The following is a 20,958-nucleotide window of genomic DNA, read 5'->3' as shown; positions in this document are numbered from 1 at the left end:
TGCATTTTGTTTGCAAAAAATAAAGAAATAACAGTAATAACGTTTAATAAATGTTGCTTACTGCAAATTATTGATGATTCTTTTATGACTTCATTGCTTCCAGGCTTAGTTTAAGGTATTTTCGTGCCCGACGTTACAAAATGCATCTGAATAAACATTGCCGGACAGCAAATAGAGACTCGGACATTGCTTAGAAAATAAGTACGCACTAATGAATTTGTCCTTTAAATTTTGGGAAAAAAATGCAGATTATACTCAAGGATTTATGGTATTGCTTTTTACAGAATTCATTAAATGAAAATTTTATTTTAAAAGAGCATTGAAGGTGATTTAATTCTCATTATTCAATGCTTAATATTAAAGAAACACACAACAACCATTATGGAAGACTCTTCTAAATAATAATTATTGATTCAATTATAAGAATCTGAATATATTTTAAATTATTTTCTTTCTTTTTTGTTTGGAGTCCATATAAAGAATTGATGTACGAACATCAAAAACTAAATTTATGGTAATTAAGCACCAAGTTAATAAACAGGTCATTAAACTCCGATATATTGTTATGTTATAATCAATCCAGATGGTACTGATTTGCATATATTTACATAACCCGCAAAAAGGATCTTTAAGAGCAACATATTCAGATTAAAAGCAGAAAGGCATAAATTTCACAGGATTTTCTGTTTTAGAATATTTTAAATTTTGAGGAAAATATTTTTTCCATGTTATTTCAAAACAAATTTAATATTTACCGTAATGTTTTCGTTTCTAAATATATTCTGGATGTCATTCATTAAATATTTAAATAAACATTTCTTGGCTTCATCTACAATGTCAAACCTTTGGAAAATAAAAGAAAAGTAAAGCTGCAGGATTGAAACCATAACAATTGAATTCAGAAATATAAACATGAATTTTCTTTTAACTTTAAAAGTTATCTAATGCAAAAAAATTATAATTTTCAGGCTATTAGCCTCATCTTTAAAAACAAAAGGTTTTCCAATATTTACATTTAACACCCATTTAAAGATTTGGTCAACATCACCACAAAATATTTATCCATTGCCTTTTATCTACTGCTACCCTTAGTGTAACTGGTTCAATTTGCTGTAAATTAAAACCCCTTTGTTGGTTAGCAAGGATGCCTGAGACAAAATATGATCATGTTTTTTTTGTGAAATCTACTCTGGTTTCAATCTTAATGACAGACTTCGCTATTGTATTGGATAAATCAATGTTTTGCAACCATTTCTTTAACTATCACTAACTTTCTTTTTACTAACAACTTTTCACCATCTCTTTGCAACAATTCAACAACTGATTGAGAGAGAGTCAACCATCAGTCATTCGGGTTTTCTATTTGGAATCTACTCTGGTTTCAATCTTAATGGCAGACTTCGCTATTGTATTGGGTAAATCAATGTTTTGCAACCATTTCTTTAACTATCACTAACTTTCTTTTTACTAACAACTTTTCACCATCCCTTTGCAACAATTCAACAACTGACTGAGAAAGAGTCAACGATCAGTCATTCGGGTTTTCTATTTGATCATATTCCTTTAACAGTTCTGCTATTTCTTAATAAAAGACCATCAGAATCCAGCTTACTCAAACGAAGGCTTAAACTTTTCAATTAAACAAATCTCTTGTTCCAGACAATTAATAACATCGGAAATCTGCAAAAAAAAAAAAAAAAGACGGAATTTATTAGGAATTCTATAACGATTAGAAATATAAACTTTTCAATCCCAACTATGAAACAATATGAGGCCAGAATCCCATCATTTATTTATTGATTTTTGGTTTTGCTTTAATGGTTTAATGTGGGGAAGAGGGGCAGCTCCACCGACATTTTTCTAGAGGTCTCTGGGAGGAGGAAGAATACAAGTTATTGTCAAACTGGGAAACTGGCCTGAATATTTATTATCTGTAAACACACACACACATTCATGAGACTGTGTGTGTGTGTGTGTAATGCTACAGAGAGTTGTAATCTTTTACATGAAAATGTAACTTAGCAACAGGGCAAATAGATATCAATAAAATAACCAGAAGATTGAAATAAAATACTGCGATCTATATAACAAGGTAGAAAACTTTACAATGCAATGCTACAGCATGGCCACAGTCCAATGACCGAAACCAAGACAAGAATTTACTCAGAATCTTCAACAAAATAAAAGAAAAAAAACAGTCTTACCTTCGTCAGAGTGAGTTGAGCTTTGGAGTTCTCACAGGAAGATGACTTAGAGAATTTGGTTAAGGCATCTTCGTAAAGCTTAAGAAACATTCTCTAAAAAGAAAGATAACCATGTATGTATATATATATATATATATATATATATATATATATATATACACACACACACACACATATATATATACATAGAGAGATCTTCTTCTATACTATAACGGAGAAGGCTGATTATTAATTAGGTGTGTAACAATTACTAAAAGTACTAAAAGAAAGCAATTATTAAAGGGTTGACCGCCTGGAAATATCTTTACAACTTCATGTTTTAAGAAATTTCCTATAATTTCAATTTCTCAAGTTTATTTGAATTTTTTAACTGCAATTTCTCGCAAATTTAGATATTCATTTCATTAACTGCAGAGTATTCCATTTTCATTTGTCTCTTACTTTCTATTTTAATGTTTTCATTTCAAGTTTCAATTTGCTATTTGGAAAACTGACAGTTTGTTCTATTAATGTATACATAATGTAAAAATATTAATTATTGAATGAAAATTTTTTTAAATACCTGTATAATTTTTGTAAAAAAATTTTAAAGTGATTTTGTTGTTATGGCTCTTTGGAACGCTATAAGCCTTACAATAATAACTATCCAAACCAATTTTGACCATTTTCTTTTTTAACTTAAAAGCCATGGAAAAGCTTTTCAGTAAAAACAAGAACAAAACAAATTGTAAATATTTTCAGAGGAAAAGGTGAACAATTCAAGGGAGGTTTCACTGTTGTTTCTAGCACAATCCAAGCCACCCTCCCTTTTCACTCACACATGTATTGATGTTTTTTTAATATTTTTCTCTCGTTAAACACAGTTTCTGGAATGATGATGCTGAAGTAACACATACGTGGTCCATTGGTAGAAGAAAAACAACAAAATAAATTGTAATCTAAATTTTTACTCCCACCTGAATCAAGTGGAGCCGTGTGTGTGTGTAAGAAAAAGCATTTTCTAACCGAAAAGTATGCTACTAAAATGAATTATTGTTTGCAAAACTCTTTTTTAAAATCAACAATAATCGCAGCATGGAAGGCGTTTGTAGGCCATTCAAGAACACACAAAAACCGTTAGTTTCACTCCAGCATCTAAATTTCATTTGTGTCAAAATAATTTCTTCGCTTTGAAACCGTGACCTGTTCACTGACGAAACTTCGTGCTGCATCACTTTTGTGATGTTTTGTCAGTGAACAGGTCACGGTTTCAAAGCGAAGAAAATATTTTGACACAAATGAAATTTAAATGAAGTGAAACTAATTTTTGTGTGTTCTTGAATGGCTTACAAACACCTTCCATGCTGCAATTGTTTTCGTTTTAGCACATGATCTCAGATCAAGTCACTTGCTATGCAAGTACATCTCCATAATTGTTTTAAGCCAATGTGGATAAATGCCAGCAATGACCTTCTCAGGCTCTTCGATATCTTAATTTCTAAACAGAAACAATCAGGGTCAGGGAGTGGGGTTGCCAAAAATTCATAATTTCTCACATTTTCCTTTTTATAGCATATAAATGTATTTATGGGGAAAAAATATTGAGGGGAGAGGCAAGTTGATTATATTGACTGCAGCAATTGGCTGGTCCTCTATTTTATTGACCCCCACCCATGGAAGTATGAAAGGCAAAGTTGACCTCAGTGAGATTTGAATTCAGAATGTAAAGAATCCGAAGTGTGTGTCTCTGAGCGTTTTGTTCCACATTGCTAATGATTCTGCCAGTTTTGTTTTTGTATTTGGAAATTAAAATAACGCGAAGTTGCAATGGAAGGTTTTTAGATCCCTTTAAAACGGAAAGCTTGTACAGTGGAACTTTGGTTTACAAATTGAATTCATTCCTGAAGCTTGTTCATCACACAAAATGTTTGCAAGCTGAAACTGATTTTCTCCCAAGAAATTCAAGAGAAGGATCTGCACTGAGTGAAAGCTAGACAAAGACTGACACTCTCCTCCCACTGATACTCCCAGCTTACCACCAAAACCATTGTTACTGATTTGTAAGTTTGTTACTCAAGAAACCATTCACCACCTAAGACATCTTGTTTTTGAAAAATTGTTTAGAATGAAAGGCATAAACCAAGAATCATGGACAGTCTCAGGCAGCTTATTGTGAAACGATTTAATCAGTAACAAAGGTAGTGGAATGCTTTAACAAATTGCTTACCTGAGTCATACAATATATCTCGGTCTTCATTTCCAACATGTTTGGAATGTCGTTCAAGTATTTACTCAGCTGGTGGAGGATATTAAAAGATTTTATCATCGAATCTGAAATATCGAATTAGGGACAACTTGAATTGTGATGGTAATTGGAAACAAAAGGATTCTTTTAACTGGGGAAATATAATACAGGAAATAAAGAATATGATAGGAACTAAAAGAGATGCTGAAGAATGTTCAGTAATCTATAGTTTTTGATCTGTAGAAAATAGAAATTTAACAAAATATCAAATTGTGGAATAGATTGATTCATGGGAAAATATATTGAACACTGCAATATACTGGGGCAAGTGTGGTGCATCCAAGCAGTTACAGCATCCCTAACACTCTATACAATAAACTCATTATTATCAAATGGACTATGACAAATCTGATTAGCAAGATAAAATTATTTCTTATAATAAAAAGCTTTGGCATTGAGAATTTTATATGAAGAATGGTCAAAGGTCATTGAAAATAGAAAAGAATACAGAATTACATTAGAAGAATATTTTCAAAGAGACTTTGTGGAATAGAGCAAAATAAAATTCTGCAAGAGCTTAAAATATTTTACAAATTTAAGACTTTTTTTTTCCAGTTACATTTATCATTGTTCACTCATGCATGTCTTCAGTTATAACGATAATAATGAAACATTCTGAAGTTTGTGAGCAGAATGAGAAAAAAGTTTACTTCAGGTGAAACAAAATGTTTACCTTAAATGGATTACCTGTTCAGATGCATTTAAAAAAGAATCTTATAAGAGTTTGGATGACTGGCATTCATAGCCTTCTGGAAAGACTATTAAATATTCTAAGAGACGTTTTGTAACAAAGAGACACAGCTGAGTTTGTAGGGTTTAGAGTTTTCTGAAGCTGCAGACTGTCCCATCATGAATTCAGTGAGAGCAAACGAGTCATCGTTGTCATCACTGCTGCCACCGCCATCGCTGCCGCGGCCACCACCGCTGCCTCCGCCTCCACCACCACCACCACCACCACCACCATCATCATCATTAACATTGTCGTTATCATCACCGTTTAACATTTGCATTCCATGCTGCCCTGAGCAGGACAATTCAGCAAGAGCTGGCAAACCAGAGAACTGCATCATATTCTATTTTCTTGTTGGGGGCATGGTTTCTACAGCTGGATGCCCTTCTTAACAACAACCATTCCCCAGAGTGTACCGGGTGCTTTTTACATGGCACCTGCACCAGTGAGGCCACCAAGTAGCTTGCAAGACAGAGACCCCTCAACTGAGGGTGGCGTAATATTGAAGGAGTATACAAAATAGTTTTATTTAAATCCTTTGAAATTGTTATACATATTTGAATAGGCGTGTGTATTTCTCTATTTTGTTTTCACTTTAGAGTTACATTATGATAATGAATAAACTTTAGTAAATTCACATGTCAGATGCTTTACTATAGGAGTTTTAAGTTAATTCTTAACAGATTTTTGTTCAGTGGGGCTGTAAAACTTACAGACTTTTACAGATCATTAATTATCATTAAGATCTTCACATCATCATCATCATCATCATCATCATCATCATTTAACGTCCGCTTTCCATGCTAGCATGAGTTGGACGATTTTGACTGAGGGCTGGCGAACCAGATGGCTGCACCAGGCTCCAATCTTGATTTGGCAGAGTTTCTACAGCTTGATGCCCTTCCTAATGCCAACCACTTCGAGAGTGTTTGGGGTGCTTTTTACGTGCCACTGGCACGGGGTCAGTCAGGCGGTACTGGCAACGACCTTGCTCGAATCTTTTACACATTCCACCGACACAGGTACCAGTAAGGCGATGTTGGTAACGATCATGCTCAAATGGTGCCCTTATACATGCCACCGGCACGGAAGCCGGTTGGCTGCTCTGGCAACAATCACGCTCGGATGGTACTCTTGGCACCCTACTAGCACACGCACAAGTGCCAGTAAGGTGATGCTGGTAACGATCACACTCAAATGGTGCCTTTTATGTGCCACTGGCATGAAAGCCGGTTAGCCACTCTGTCAACGATCACGCTCGTATTGTGCTCTTTGCACCCTGCTAGTACGGATGCCAGTCATCGAATGTATCCAAAGCACATTAAAAAAACATATTCCTTCAACTAATTGCCAAAGATTCATTTTCCAACACCCTATAACCACAAACTAAAGACACTATTTCCTCACTTTGTCTATTTTATTCTAATATTTTCTGCTACTTTGAACAAACAAACTGTATTTGAGAAAGCTATACTTCACTGATGAGCTCCAACAACAGTAAAACATGTTCCTAGCTGTCACCTGGCCTAATCACAGACACAAGATATTTTCCCCTCTGAAATTAAATTCTTAATTTCCCGATATCGTCTCCTCTTTTCTTTCAGAGCTGCTAACAATTACTATTAGGTTGTTGTTTTCTTTCTCTAGCTAAGAGAGAAATTTCAAGTTTTAGAATATTTTGTTAATATCACCATCTCTCTGAATTATCTCAATAAGAGATTACTCAATGCTCCCACATTTCTTCTTAGAATCTCAAACTGCAACAACTTGTTGGGATCCCCTTCTTGGACAGATTTAGGGCAAGGGGCAGAGTTGATTTCATTGACCCCCCCCCCCCCCCGCATGCTCAACTGCTACTTATTTTATCTACCCTGAAAGGATAAAAGGCAAAATCGACCTCAGCAGAATTTGAACTCAGAACATAAAGACAGACAAAATGCTGCTGAACCTAGCGTGCCAACAATTCTGCCAGCTCTGTGCCTTAAAGTGTAGAAAAATATCAAAAACTTGTACCAATTGCTTCCGCATCTGTTTGTTCCGATTTGATAATCACATGCAAAAATGTTGCAGCATTCAAAAAGAATTTTGACAGGATCTCTTGTAGCATTTCAATCTGAAAATAAGAAGGAACCTTATTAGCAAACCAATTTTTGTTTTATATATAAAGCTGCCCCTCTCACTCTACTGTAGAAAGGGATGTTAGTCTTGTAGACTACATGGTAACCCCATTAGTGCTGGAGTCATGAAAAAAAGCACCCAGTGAACTCTGTAATGTTGTTGGTATGAGGAGGGGCATTCAGCTGCTGGATGTCATCAAAGAAGACCTTTGAAGCACAATAAAAGTCCTCCGATCTGTTAGGCCATGTCAAACCATGCAGCCTGTTGCCAGCATGAAAGACACACATTAACAAATGATGCTTTCTAAGTAAAGAATGAAGTCAAACATTTCATAGAAAGGAGGGAAAAAAAATTAAATTAACTCCAGGATATGGTTGAAACTATTTTTTATCAACTCCAGGAGGATGAAAGACAAAGTTAGTTTTGATAGGATTTGAACTCAGAACATAAATGGATACAACCACAAGACATTCTGTCCAAATGCTCTACTGATTCTGTTCATATAAATAATAAGAATGGGTACAAGATTATAGAAACTTGTAACAAAGAAATATTTTTTGAAGAATTGAAATTAAATGCTCAAAAGTATATGTAAGGGAATCTTTCTACCATCTGCATATAGGTCCCTTTACATGAGCCCCTCTGCATAGCCACAGGACCTGCTAGAAATATCAGCCAAATATCACTCAAACCATTCCCTGCCATCTTAGAAATAGACAAAAAACTACAGAATACATTCAATAATGCAGTCTTAAATATAAATTATTTCTGAATAAAAGAATGGGACGAAGTAGCTGAATTGCTTTTAATCTTAAAATGGGGAGTGGTGGTGGTGGGTCTAATCATTATCATCATCATCATTTAAGGTCCGCTTTCCATACTAGCATGGGTTGGACGATTTGACTGAGGACTGGCGAACCAGATGGCTGCACCAGGCTCATTTGAAATAAATACTAATTTCCTTTCTTACAACATCATCATCATCATTATCATCATTTACACAAAATGTTTTCTCATCATCATTATCATCATTTAAACATCAAATTTTCCCATACTTGCATGGGTCACATGATGGAATTATTTGAGGCAGATTTTCTACAGCTTGGTGCCCTTCCTGTCACCAACCCTCAACTGCTTCCAAACAAAGTAATGTTTTCCCTTTGCCCAGACATGTTTTCCACTGAAGATCAGAAACGAAAAAACAAAGTTTGTATGACAGAATGGCATTTGTAGCTATCAAGTGATGTCAAAACAAGAATACACAAACATGCATACTCACGCATATACATTCACAGAGGGCTTCTTTCAATCTCCATCAACCGAATTCATTCACAAGGTTTTGGTTGGCCCAGGGCTTTAGAAGAAAACACTTGCCCAAACTGTTTCATGCATTTGGAAAAATTCAGGCATTGTCAAAGTATTGAAACAGGATAGACTTTGACTGAATATTATTCATGGCATCATTGAAGAAGGACATGTTTTAAGCGAATGTCTTGCAGGGAACCAACCATGTGTATATTACCAAAATACTGTACAAAGTATTTAGAGAAACATTCTTTGATAATGCATGGTGGTAAGATCTGTCATACACGTGGAATCTACAGACTTGTAACATAACATTATAAACATTTGAGTATTTCTAAGTAATACCAGTTTTGAAAGTTTTAAACAATGGCATCCGTGCTAGTGGAGCGCTAAGAGCACCATCCGAGCGTGATCGTTGCCAGAGCGGCTAACTGGCTTCCGTGCTGGTGGCACGTAAAAAGCACCATTCGAGCGTGATCATTACCAGCGACCATTCGAGCATGATCATTACCAGCGTCACCTTACTGGCACTTGTGCCGGTGGCACATGAAAAAACATTCGAGTGAGGTCATTGTCAGTGCCGCTGGACTGGCTCCTGTGCAGGTGGCATGTAAAAAACACCATTTGAGTGTGGCCGTTGCCAGTACCGCCTGACTGGCCCTCATGCTGGCGGCACGTAAAAGCTCCCACTACACTCTCGGAGTGGTTGGCGTTAGGAAGGGCATCCAACTGTAGAAACTCTGCCAGATCACGACTGGAGCCTGGTGCAGCCATCTGGTTCGCCAGCCCTCAGTCAAACCATCCAACCCATGCTAGCATGGAAAGCGGATGTTAAACGATGATGATGATGATGATGATGATGATGGTAGACTTCAGATTTATCAACAGAAAAAAAAAACAGAACACAACTGGAAGAAAATCTTACTTCTTTTTGAGTGGCAGTCAAATTTTGTTTGTCCTCAGGAAATGTTGACCAGATAGTCTGAAGGGTGTGATATATGTGTTTAATCTTGGAGAATTTTTGATCAAAATATTTCACAAGTAAATCAAGGTAAACAATGAGCCTGTAAAGGAAACCCTGTATAAAAACAAAAACAAATCCTTTAAAAATTTTGCCAATATTTTATAGATTAACATAATTTGATAGAATATGGATTTTAGGAAATATATTTAAAAAAAACATATCATAGTTGCATTTGTTTAGTATGTGGATAGAAATGTGACTATATAAAACAAACACTTTGTAAAAGAGTTTGATCATTTAAGAAGACAAAACCTAATTATATTCACTTTTAGCTTATTTCATTAAAAGTAGAATTTGTTATGAAGAAGTGTCAACAGGTTTTGTCTTACTTCTGCAATTCAGTTCTTGAAATAAGAGAAGCTATGGAATTGTGACCAAATGGAAGAAGTGTGGCAAAACTGTTTCCACATTTCATAATAAACAGTTTGTGCAAAAAATAACTAAGTAAATGTAACACTTTTTGTGTGTTCGAAAATGGCGAATACACATCCACCCCCCCACCATACATATATACACACACACATACACGCATACACACACACATGCACTCACATATGCATATATGTATGCAATTGTATATGATTTCAATTCCATGACATGTAGCCAATATTCAGAACTTTGTGTGCATCCTTATAGACTGAAAGAGAAAACTGCAAAGAAAACTCATGTATTACAGTCCAAGCTGCCATTCACAGCTCCCCAAAGAAGGAGGAGGTGCCATTAACTATTTCTTAACAATATTCCGGAGACTGACATTACGCCAAAACTTGAAACTAATCTTTCTAATGAGATTCACTGTTTACAAGTTCCAATTAAATTCAAAAACAACCAAGAATTTGAAGAATTTTGTCGTCGTCGTCACCATCTACATAAAATCATGTTGGAGGATTTTAATTGAAATATTAAAATTTTTAAATAGACATTGTTTGTATATAGGTGCAGGTGTGGGTGTGTGGTAAGAAGTTTGCTTCCCAACCACATGGTTCTGTGTTCAGTACCACTGTGTGGCACCCAGGACAACCAGAGCCTTGAGAGTGGATTTGGTAGATGGAAACTAAAAGAGGCCCGTTGTATATAGACATGTATGTATGTATGTATGTACATATGTACTTATGCATGTGTGTGTGTGTGTCTGTTTGTCCCCCACCACTGCTTGACAACTGGTGGTGGTGTGTTTATGTCCCCCAAAAGTACTGAGATCGATTTGTTCAACTAAAATTCTTCAAGGTGGTGCCCCAGCATGGCCACAGTCTAATGAGTGAAACCAGTAAAAGACAAAAGAGTAAAGCAAAGTTAGTTGAAGAGAAACTGGTATGGAAATGGTTCAGCAACGACCAAGAGAGTTTAACAGTTAATCCATGTCATGGTTGGTTCCATTTCTCTTCCCCAAGTTTGAGGTATTAAAGTTTTGGTTCGTCTGAGGAATTGCTAATTAACATCATCACTCTACCTCTTAATATGTCCATTATTTCAATATAGTTTAGAATTCAAGAACAAAGCTACAGAGAATAAAGAGCAAAGAAATCCACTCACCACACCGTAACGAAGACCAAACTCTTCCAAGATGTAAGCAGAATAGTTGGAATATACATACGGCTGATTCCCAGTCATTTCCAGGCATTTTTTATCATAACTTAGGATTGGAAGAAAAAGAAATAACGACATCAACAACAACAACAACAACAACAACAATAATAAACAACTAAGACAATTTAAAGTGGGAAATACAAAGTTTGTGGTCAATGAAGAGAGTAGTAGACGTGATACTAATAGTAATTGGTGCACTTGGAAGTATCAGCACCCGACTTCCAACATGACTGGAAAAGATCGGTACAAGTGTGAAGGTAGAACACCTACAAAAACCAGCATTGCTTGGGACTGCAAGAATTCTTTGCAGGGTTCTTGAAGCATGACCAGTAAACAAGTGTCGCCTTAATCTGCTGGCAGTGCACAGATGACACTTTCCATCATACTCAGCAAAATAAGCTGTGAGTGTTCATATAATAATAATAATAATAATAATAATAATAATAATAATAATAATAATAATCAATTCTTTTTTATTGGCCACAAGGGCTGACACGCATGATTACATAAAGGGACAAGACAGGACGAAAGGTACAAAGGGTTTTGCCGTTTTTTTAAAAACATCGAGTAAAAATCTTTATAACAACTTAAAATTCAACAATGAAAAACTCCCAAAAGGGGGAGACGTCTCGAAAGGTTCCTGGTGGAAAAAAACCCTACAAAAGCCAACGGGAGCCTGGTCTAAAAAGGGGGTGTAGAGAGTCCCCTTTTTCTCCTTTTGTATTACCTTTTTGAAATCACAGGCGAAACCTGAGAACTGGTCCATTTATACAGGCCAGTCTCGCACAATCACCCACCTTTCATAAAACTTGCTATCGGACAGCACTTTCCTCTCTAACCTCATCTTCCTTTTCAAGTGAAACTTGAAAAAGTTGATGAGGCCTTGACCAAAGAGGAAAGTGTCTGACTTTAGCCCTTTCAAACGAGTCCACCACACGACTTCTTTCGCCACAGCCACAAGGCACAAGAAAACGGCCTCGCCCTCCTTGTTAAAGGAGGTCGGCGGGGCAATCTTCACTATGGATTCGGTCGATAGTCGGATCCGTCCTACACGTGACAGTAGCTGTTCGACATAAACCCATATTTCAGCAATACTCGGGCACTGGACGAGTGCGTGCAGAACGGTTTCGTCGTCCTGGCAACACCTCGGGCAGGCCCGGCTGACGGCACTTCCGTGCCGGTAGAGTTTATCTCGAACAGGCAGAGCCCCTCGGTAGCACTGCCAGGCGAGAGACCTCTGGAAATTATCCATCGGCCCCGGCCCGAAAGTCCTCCCGAACAGACCGCTCAGTTCGTCGTCTTCAACGCCTAGAGTTTCCCCGAGAACGTCGTCGCATTTTTGCTCCACTAACCCTCTATAGAACGCTAGAGTGGAGCTGTAACCGACCGCATTGCCCGCCTGGTGGAGGGCGGAGGGCTTGACGGCACTCGAGGTGCCAAGCGCCCTTTCTCGGTCTACGTTTGATCCAGGTCTGCAGCTCCGTCAAAGAGACGAGCTGCGGAAAATCGCGTCTGACAAAAGACGACCACACCTGTTCACCGTCTAGGAAGCGCTTGAGATGCCGCAGCCTGAGCGCATGTCTGCGCAACAGCAACCACGGCATTCCAAGGCCTCCGTTCAGCGGTCGTTGACAGCAGATGGATCGCCTGACCAGTGGCACCTGACCCTTCCACAAAAAGTCGAAGAGCAGGCGTACCAGCTTGGCCAACCAGCGGTCGGGACAAGGGACGACGGTCAAGCGGTAATAGATGACGGATGCGATGTACGCATTCGCCACCTCCGCTCGACCTTTCAGGGACAGCTTCCTCTCGGCCCATTTCTTGGTGAGACGTGCCACCCTGCTCGTCACCTCTTCCCAGTTCTTATCCACCTGGAGGTCCGGACCGAACCAGACCCCGAGCAGTTTAACGGGTCCGTCTGTCCAGCGCCCTACGACGCTGTTGGACGGCATGGGCTTGCCTCTCCAGGTGCCCAGTTGCAAGCCCACAGACTTTTCCGCGTTAATCTTTGCCCCTGTCACCGCTTCGTACTGGTTTAGCGTCTCAGAACATTGTCGTCGGCATAAGCAGACACGCTGTTTCCGCCTCCTAGATCGCGCGGGATGCCCCTCAAAGCCTCCAACTTGCGCAGTAATGGCTCGAGAGTCAAAATGTACAAGAGGGAGGAGAGAGGGCATCCTTGGCGGACCGAACGCGAGATGTCGAACGGTTCCGAAAGGTGATCGTTCACCCGTATCACCGAGCAGATGTTGCTGTATAAAGCAGCGATCCACCCGCGGAAGACTGGACCGAAGCCGGCTGCCTTGAGGACAGCTGCCAGGTACCGATGGTCGACCCTATCGAAGGCTTTACTCTGATCCAAGTTGATCAAAGCCCCACCCATGCCAGCGTCGTTACCCACCCTCTCTATGATGTAGCGCATGAGATGGAGGTTGTCGTGTATCGACCTGGTCGGCACGGCACATGTCTGCGTCCCGCCGACCAGCTTGTCCACGACAAGCGCCAATCTCTTGGCTAGCACCTTGGCAAAATCTTCAACTCTGCATTGAGCAGAGTGATGGGCCGGAATTCCCTATAACGTCCCCCTTGTTTGGGTCTTTCTTTAGCAAAGCCACCACCCCTCGACAGACAAAAGCAGGAATTCTCCGTTTGCTGCCAGTTGCAGTAGACGTTTGCCAACAGGTCCGCAAACAAGTCTGGCATTGAAAAGTAAAGCTCGTAGGGCAGACCATCCAAACCCGGCGATCTACCTCTCGTGCAACTCTTCATCGCTTCCTGTACTCCCAGGCAGATATCGGTCCTTCGCAGCACTCTGCCTCGCTGTTCGAGAGTTGCGGCAGTCCGTCCAGGTACACACCGAAGTCTGTACCGTTGGTGTCCGTTCCACCGCTCGTCCCAAACAGTTGAGCAAAGTGCCGCTGAAGCACCGTACACATCTGCTTCGGTTGGGTAACCTCGCGCCCGTTCTGGTCCACCAAAGACCGAATGGTTGCTCTGTTGCCTCGCTTCGCCTCCGCCACGCGGGCCCATGAGAGCGGCTCTAGTCCCCTCCCCGCTTAGCGAACGGCCTTAGCTCTGACAACGCAGCCTTCGTGTTTGGCGTTGAAGTGTTGGTCGAGGGCCAACCTTGCCGCCAACACGTCGGTCGCGATGCCAGTGTCAAGAGCCTCGTCTAGTTTCTTAACTAAATCCCGCTCTCTCTTCCTACGTTCAATAGCTAGAGTCTTACTATACCTAATCGACTCTACTCTAATTGCTCTCTTGAGGGCAAACCACCAGTTGTTGTTGATGATTGCCCCCGTGAGCGCCCGCTTAACTAGTAAACTAATCCGGTCTCTGTAAGCTTTGCACGCCGTTAACGACGCGTTCAGCTTCCAGTAGCCGGGTCCCTGTCTATGTAGCCTATCTAAGTCGACCGTACAGATCACTAATTTGTGGTCCGTATATTCGACTAGGTGGAATTGTGGACACCCTACGCTGTCCTTATCCGCTGGCCTACAAAACACTCTATCTAAGTACGATCTAGACGACCCGATGCGGTTTGTCCAAGTCCACATTGGCACATTCGGGTTGTCTAGTCGAAACCTGTCGGACAGCTGAAAGCGGCCGAGTAGGTTGGCGAGGCTCTTGCACCCTCCCCCTCTCCTATCAGATCTCCCTGCCCACCCGATCGAAACGTTCGTCTAAGACAGCGTTCCAATCCCCAACTAGTACTAGAGTGCGTGACGTTCCCAGGAAAACTTCCAGACGTTTGAAATAATCCGACTGCCCTGCTCCTGTCGGAGCGTAGGCAGCCAGCAGTCTGAAAGCACCGCCGTCACTACCGTCCACGTCGAGGACCACCAACTTACCTTCTGGATCCAAGAAGACTGTCCTTATTTTCAGGTCCAGGCCCTTCCGAAACAACACCGCAGTACCACCACCGCCCGCTCCCGGCCGACACGGAGATAGAAATATCTCGTATCCGCCGAAAAGGGCTGCGAGTTCCTGCGGGTCGGAGAGCCTGGTTTCACTGATGGCTGCTACATCCACATCATGAAACCTCAGGTCGTTTAACAGGTGACCCTGTTTCCAAGGTGACCCGAGGCCTCTCACATTCAAGCAACCGATTCTAAGATTTGCCATGTTTCAAAAGTTAGGGGAAAAAAAAAGGAGAAAAAAGGCTCTACTTACTGTTGTTGGTGGTGGGGGTGGCTCCCTTGTGCTTTTGCACGGGTGCTTCAATAATATTTTTGTAAAGTTTCTGAGAGAAACTTTTCCCTAACGATCCCACATCGTTAGGGAATATTTGTTTTATTTCGTTGTAAACTGTTTTTTTATTTTTATTGTGAGAATGTGTGCTGGTGGTGTGTTGTGTGTAGGTTAGGATGAAAATCTGTAATGTTTGTGCTTGTTTTGTTTTTCAAATACTCAACCAGTTCCTGGTTTCTTGTATTCACTGCTGTAATCGTGTCTGTAATTGTGTCTGTGTTTGTTTGTGTCTGTGGTAGTGGCAGTAGTGGTGTCGAAAGTGTTGTTGTTGTTGTTGTTGTTGTGAGTGTGTGTTGTTGTTGATGTTGTTATTGATGTTGGGAAGTACTATTTGTTCGTGCTTCCCCTGTAAATCTTTTTGTTTTTCCCTTTTTTCTTTTTTGGAGGTACTATGTTCCATTCTCCTTTGTTGGAATCAGAGCTCGCACAATCCGAGATCTCTTCATCCGGCAAAGGAATGGTTGAGGGTCTGCTTCAGTAGCAGGACGAAAGTTTGGTTCCGCCGGTATCGGTGGTGCCGCTGCTCCTGTTACTGTTGATGTCGCTGCTGTCGACCTTCGAGGTACTGGTGTCGGTGTTGGTTGCTGGTGGTTGTCGGTGTTGGTTTGGTGGGTGTTGTTTGTTGTTGGAGGTGGTGTTGTTCGTCTTGGTGCTGGTGTTGGTGATGGTGTGTGTGGTGTGGCAGCCTTTGGTGTTTCTTGCTGTTTTTGTTGTTTCTGTTGTTGTTGCTTGTGTTGTTGTTGTTGTTGTTGTTGTTGTTGCTGCTGCCTCTTGCTGAAAGCCTCCATCCTCTTTTTGTGAATGGGACAGTCCCTCTTTAAGTGGCTTTCGCTGCTGCAGAGAAAACATTTTGGCTTTCGCCCCTCCACAGCAACGTTTAGCCTGGTGCCGTCCGGCAAACTTACGAAATCAAGGACTTTACTTATATTCTCTTGCTGAATTTGCGCAAGAAGCAGCACTCCCATCCCCAACCAGTTTTCGCCCTCACTCTCCTGACATCTAGAATGGTGGTAGTGTCCTCTCTATATCATAGAGGACAGCTGCCACCAGCCATGACATATCTAGCTCAGGGGGGCGAGGTCGATTTTTATTTTTGTTACTCTTCGCCCGAGGTGGGTCGGAACTAGTACAAATTCTCAGTTTGCAAGGGCGAAATGGCGTTCGCCCTTGCAAGCTCCTCTGTTGGGAAGCGAACCTCCATGGTTCCAAAACGCTTCCCTTGGTTACGTAGCTCTTTTGGGCCCAAATGGGCTTTAGAGCTATCTCCAACTGTTGGGGTGTGGCATTTGTTATTCTTTTTAGTTTCTGTCGAAAACTTTGTAAATTATTGTTTTCTTGTTGGTGCTTTCAATCACCTCTTGTGGAGTATTGAGGAAGATACCATTGCCATCCTTCCTTAACAACTCCTTCGCTCTTTTCACATCTTCTAGAGTTATCTTAACTTCCTCCGAAATTTGCTTCGCAGCAGAAGCAAAATTGTTGGAAGTTTTTTCTTTTTTTCTCCGTGTCAATGTTTGTGATGATTTTTGTAATTGTTTTTTCTCCTCCTCCTTCCGTACCAAAGCATTGGGTGAAGGCAGAGGGGGAAAATCGAGAATTACGTCGAACGCGACGTCCTGGCTTGCATTCTCCTTTTGAACCGAGCTCGTGCTCTGCGGTTCGGAAGGAGAATCTTGTTGCCTTTTAAGGCGTGAAGTGGGGGTGTTTTGTACGAGTTGTGTGTGTTTGCGGAGGGAATGTATCTTGAAGGAAGGAACAGCCAACTGTTCGCTTCATAGCCATGTTTTTGTTGTAATATTCAAATGTTGAAAATGTCAAATGTTCAAAATTTTAAAACGTAATTTCACCCCGAATGGGGCAAAATTTCGCCCAACCGACGAGCTCCGCAAGAAGCCGTCGGTTTGGCTACAAAAATATTAAAAAATATTCAAACCTAACAATAGATTTCCAATGAAATTGGTGTCAAATTCACGGAGCTGATTCACACGTACGTCCATCGGCGTCGGAAGGAATAATAATAATAATAATAATAATAATAATAATAATAATAATAATTATAATTATTATTATTATTAAGTGAGAAAGCAGTGCATGCCATCAAAGTGACACTGGGGTAAAAAATATGAAGCCCTGTAAACTCATCATGACTACCTGTTTGATAAGGGTACACCAGGCACATGCATCACAACCATATGTGCGCGACATGGTGATCTCATATCAAGATAAACAGCACATAACCTTGCAGGTGGGGCCCACTTAGAATTTTCTTCTGGTCGAGTAACCTGTCCCGCTCAAAAGGTCCCTGCATAAGGGTTGTTTAAGGATGTTGAATGAAATACCCTTGTTTCCAGAGGTGAATTATTCAAACCCCAAAGAATTCCTCTCAACACATGGCTATGATGCTCCCCCACTACTTCTGCTCGTGATCAGAGATGCACATATCATCAGCCACTAAGGGACATGGTCAACTGGTTATGGCCAAACAACTGAGAAGCAAATCTGTGGTATTGAGCAGAACATTTGCTGTAGTCCATCTTTTATACCAAGACAAAACAATGTACATGATAACACTTCCAATCAGTTAAGATCAGCAGCCACGAGAGCCACTGCCTGGTACTGCATCAGGGCATTGCCACTGCCTGGTACTGCATTATTATTATTATTATTATTATTGTATTTTGTTTTGTTTTTTTCGTTTTTATTCACTCCTTTCTTTTACCATTTTATGGAATTATAAAATGGATACCCAGACCAGAAAAATGTTGACAGCACACAGAGCCTTTCACCCTATGTGTGACACCAATTGGCTGTACTTGTCAAGAAGAAAGGGTGGGAGAGGTTTGATCAGTTGCTAGGACTGTATCAAAGCAAAGGGAAACAGCTTAGGGTGGTATATAAAAAATGCTGTGGAGCCACTGTTGAAACATGCAAAGAAGGCCGGCATCATCAAAATTGAAAATTGTGTAATGAAAGAAAAATTTAAACAAGAAAAACGAAAAAGCATGGAAGGAAAAAGAAATGCATGGTCAGTTTAGAAGAGATGTGAATGCCAAGACAGATAGAGGACCGGTGACTATGGAAGACTATGGAGTAACCTGAAGATAGAGACAGAAGCACTCATGAGCAGCCCAAGATCAAGCATTAAGGACCAGCTATATAAAGTGCAGTACAATACTACTGACAGTGACAAATGCAGAATGTGTGGTGAGAGGGGTGAAACGGTATGGCACATCATTAGTGAGTGGATCAAAATGACACAATACAAGTACAAAAGAGACTATGACAATGTGGCAAGAATGATCCATTGGGACCTCTGTGGAAATCATGGCCTGCAAAGAGCAAAGACACAGTGTGAGAAAACCCCAGAAGGAATCACCGAGAATGAAGATTGCAAAATCATGTGGGATGCAATGATTCAGTGCGATCAGCTGACCAGACATCAGTGAGAGATATAAAGGAAGAAACAGGTATAGCGTAAGAGAAAGAGGGGGACAAACATAGATAAAGAGAGAGGGGTGAAAGAGTAGGGGAGGCAAGCAAACACAGCTTGAGTTTAATTAGGATTCATATTTAAGTTAATAGGCGGAGGCAGGGTGTAGAAGTGATAATCTTGTAATGGGAACTGGTTGCTTCTTTACACTTTTGGGGTGCAACTTGGGTGCAACACAATTTCCTTTCTTTTTGTTTCTAGAAACTACCAGTCAGGAACGAAAAGCAAGTTAAAAAATATATATAATTCTTTATTTTCTGGTTTCAACAATGAAACACGATAGTATGCTGGTATCCACCTAGTTCAACGCAGCAAGACTGAATTCAAACGTTTGTAAGCTTTACAACAATTCAGCAGCAGAAGAACAGGTTAAATCCTAAACGTCTGGGACAGGAGAATAGGCTGATCACAGGATTCAAAATATACGTCCTTTCTCTTCTATCGCTGTGTCTCAAATCCCCAACGCTATTAAGGAACGCTCTAGAATTTATTCTTCAGTCTCTAGCGCATGTGCATGGGGAAACTTCCTTATGCCTTTCCAGAAGGTTCCAGAAGGTTCCAACCCCGCACACGCACACTGAAGAAAGACGTTCCGCACACGCACACTAAAGAATGACGTTGCGTGTGTGCACACTGGAATATGACGTCACTACAAAGGTGACGTTCCGCACACGCACACTGAAGAATGACGTTGCGTGTGCGCACACTGGAACATGACATCACTACAATCTTTTCAAGTTCTGCCAAATTGATGAGGATGATGTAATTACTATTGAGGGAATGACTGTGCTGACTTGGACTCTGCCTTTCATCTTTTTGGGGTTGATAAAGTAAGTACCAGCAGAGCACTGGGGTCAACGTAATCAACTTATCCTCCCCACCACCACCACTGAAATTGCAGGCCTTGTGCCAAAATTTGAAACCAATATTCAGGAGATGAGGTTTCATCCTCACCAGTTTGTAAATCAAAAAATTAAATAAAACAGATTCCATCTGGAATTTTTTATCATTAATTCATTATTAATGACAAACAAAGACACTTTTAATATTTCAGGTGTTTACCTTGAACCAATATCTTTTGCAAGAATTATGATATAAAAAAAAAAAGAAAGAAAAAACAAGCAAATATTTTTCAACAAACTTACAGAAATAGCCTTTCAGACAAACATTGATAATGGCTGTGTATTTCACTCAATCTTAAAGTAGAGTCGTCCTTGACTTTTGGAATATTGTTTCGACCAATCATTTGAAGTAAAAAACCAAGGAGTGACCTTTCTTCTTTTTTCCAATTCTCATAGTTATTATTCTGAAGAAAAAAAGATATGTGAAACCGTTTAACTGTAGAATGGTGTGTGAAACCATTTCACAAAAGAACGGTATGTGAATCTATTTCACAATAGAATGGTATGTGAATCTGTTTTGCAATAGAATGGTATGTGAATCTGTTTCACAATAGAATGGTATGTGAAGGTTTTTAGATTGACTTTATGAAGTCATAATAAAATCTCTTTCTCTCTTTTTCTCTTTTTACTTGTTTCAGTCATTTGACTGCGGCCATGCTGGAGCACTGCCTTTAATCGAGCAACTCGACCCTGGGACTTATTCTTTGTAAGCCCAGTACTTATTCTATCGGTCTCTTTTGCCGAACTGCTAATTGACGGGGACATAAACACACTAGCATCGGTTGTCAAGCAATGCTAGGGGAACAAACACAGACACACAAACATACACGCACACACACACATATATATATATATATACGACAGGCTTCTTTCAGTTTCCGTCTACCAAATCTACTCACAAGGCTTTGGTCAGCTCGAGGCTATAGTAGAAGACACTTGCCCAAGGTGCCACGCAGTGGGACTGAACCTGGAACCATGTGGTTGGTAAACAAGCTACTTACCACACAGCCACTCCTGCGCCTGTAATATATTATTTTGAAAGTTATCATCTCGCTTGAACTAT

The 20,958-nt window shown here is 40.2% G+C and overlaps 1 protein-coding gene across 3 annotated transcripts in view; it reads right to left on the bottom strand.

Annotated features, from left to right (window-relative positions):
- LOC115219036 overlaps positions 1–20,958 on the bottom strand; it is a 72,075-nt gene that overhangs the window by 31,855 nt on the left and 19,262 nt on the right. For all 3 annotated transcript variants that reach the window (XM_036508702.1, XM_029789082.2, XM_036508701.1), the window contains exons 9-16: positions 20,139–20,299; positions 11,199–11,298; positions 9,567–9,719; positions 7,232–7,331; positions 4,411–4,514; positions 2,205–2,297; positions 1,613–1,680; positions 756–843 (exon numbers count right to left, since the gene is read on the bottom strand). In XM_036508702.1, the coding sequence (XP_036364595.1) occupies positions 756–843; positions 1,613–1,680; positions 2,205–2,297; positions 4,411–4,514; positions 7,232–7,331; positions 9,567–9,719; positions 11,199–11,298; positions 20,139–20,299 (867 nt within the window). The remainder of the gene's footprint in view (positions 1–755; positions 844–1,612; positions 1,681–2,204; positions 2,298–4,410; positions 4,515–7,231; positions 7,332–9,566; positions 9,720–11,198; positions 11,299–20,138; positions 20,300–20,958) is intronic.

This window comes from Octopus sinensis, linkage group LG14 (genome assembly GCF_006345805.1).
Source record: "Octopus sinensis linkage group LG14, ASM634580v1, whole genome shotgun sequence".
Lineage (NCBI taxonomy): Eukaryota > Metazoa > Mollusca > Cephalopoda > Octopoda > Octopodidae > Octopus > Octopus sinensis.
The sequence above is the reverse complement of the archived record's forward strand: the minus strand, read 5'-3'. Positions and strand labels throughout refer to the sequence as shown.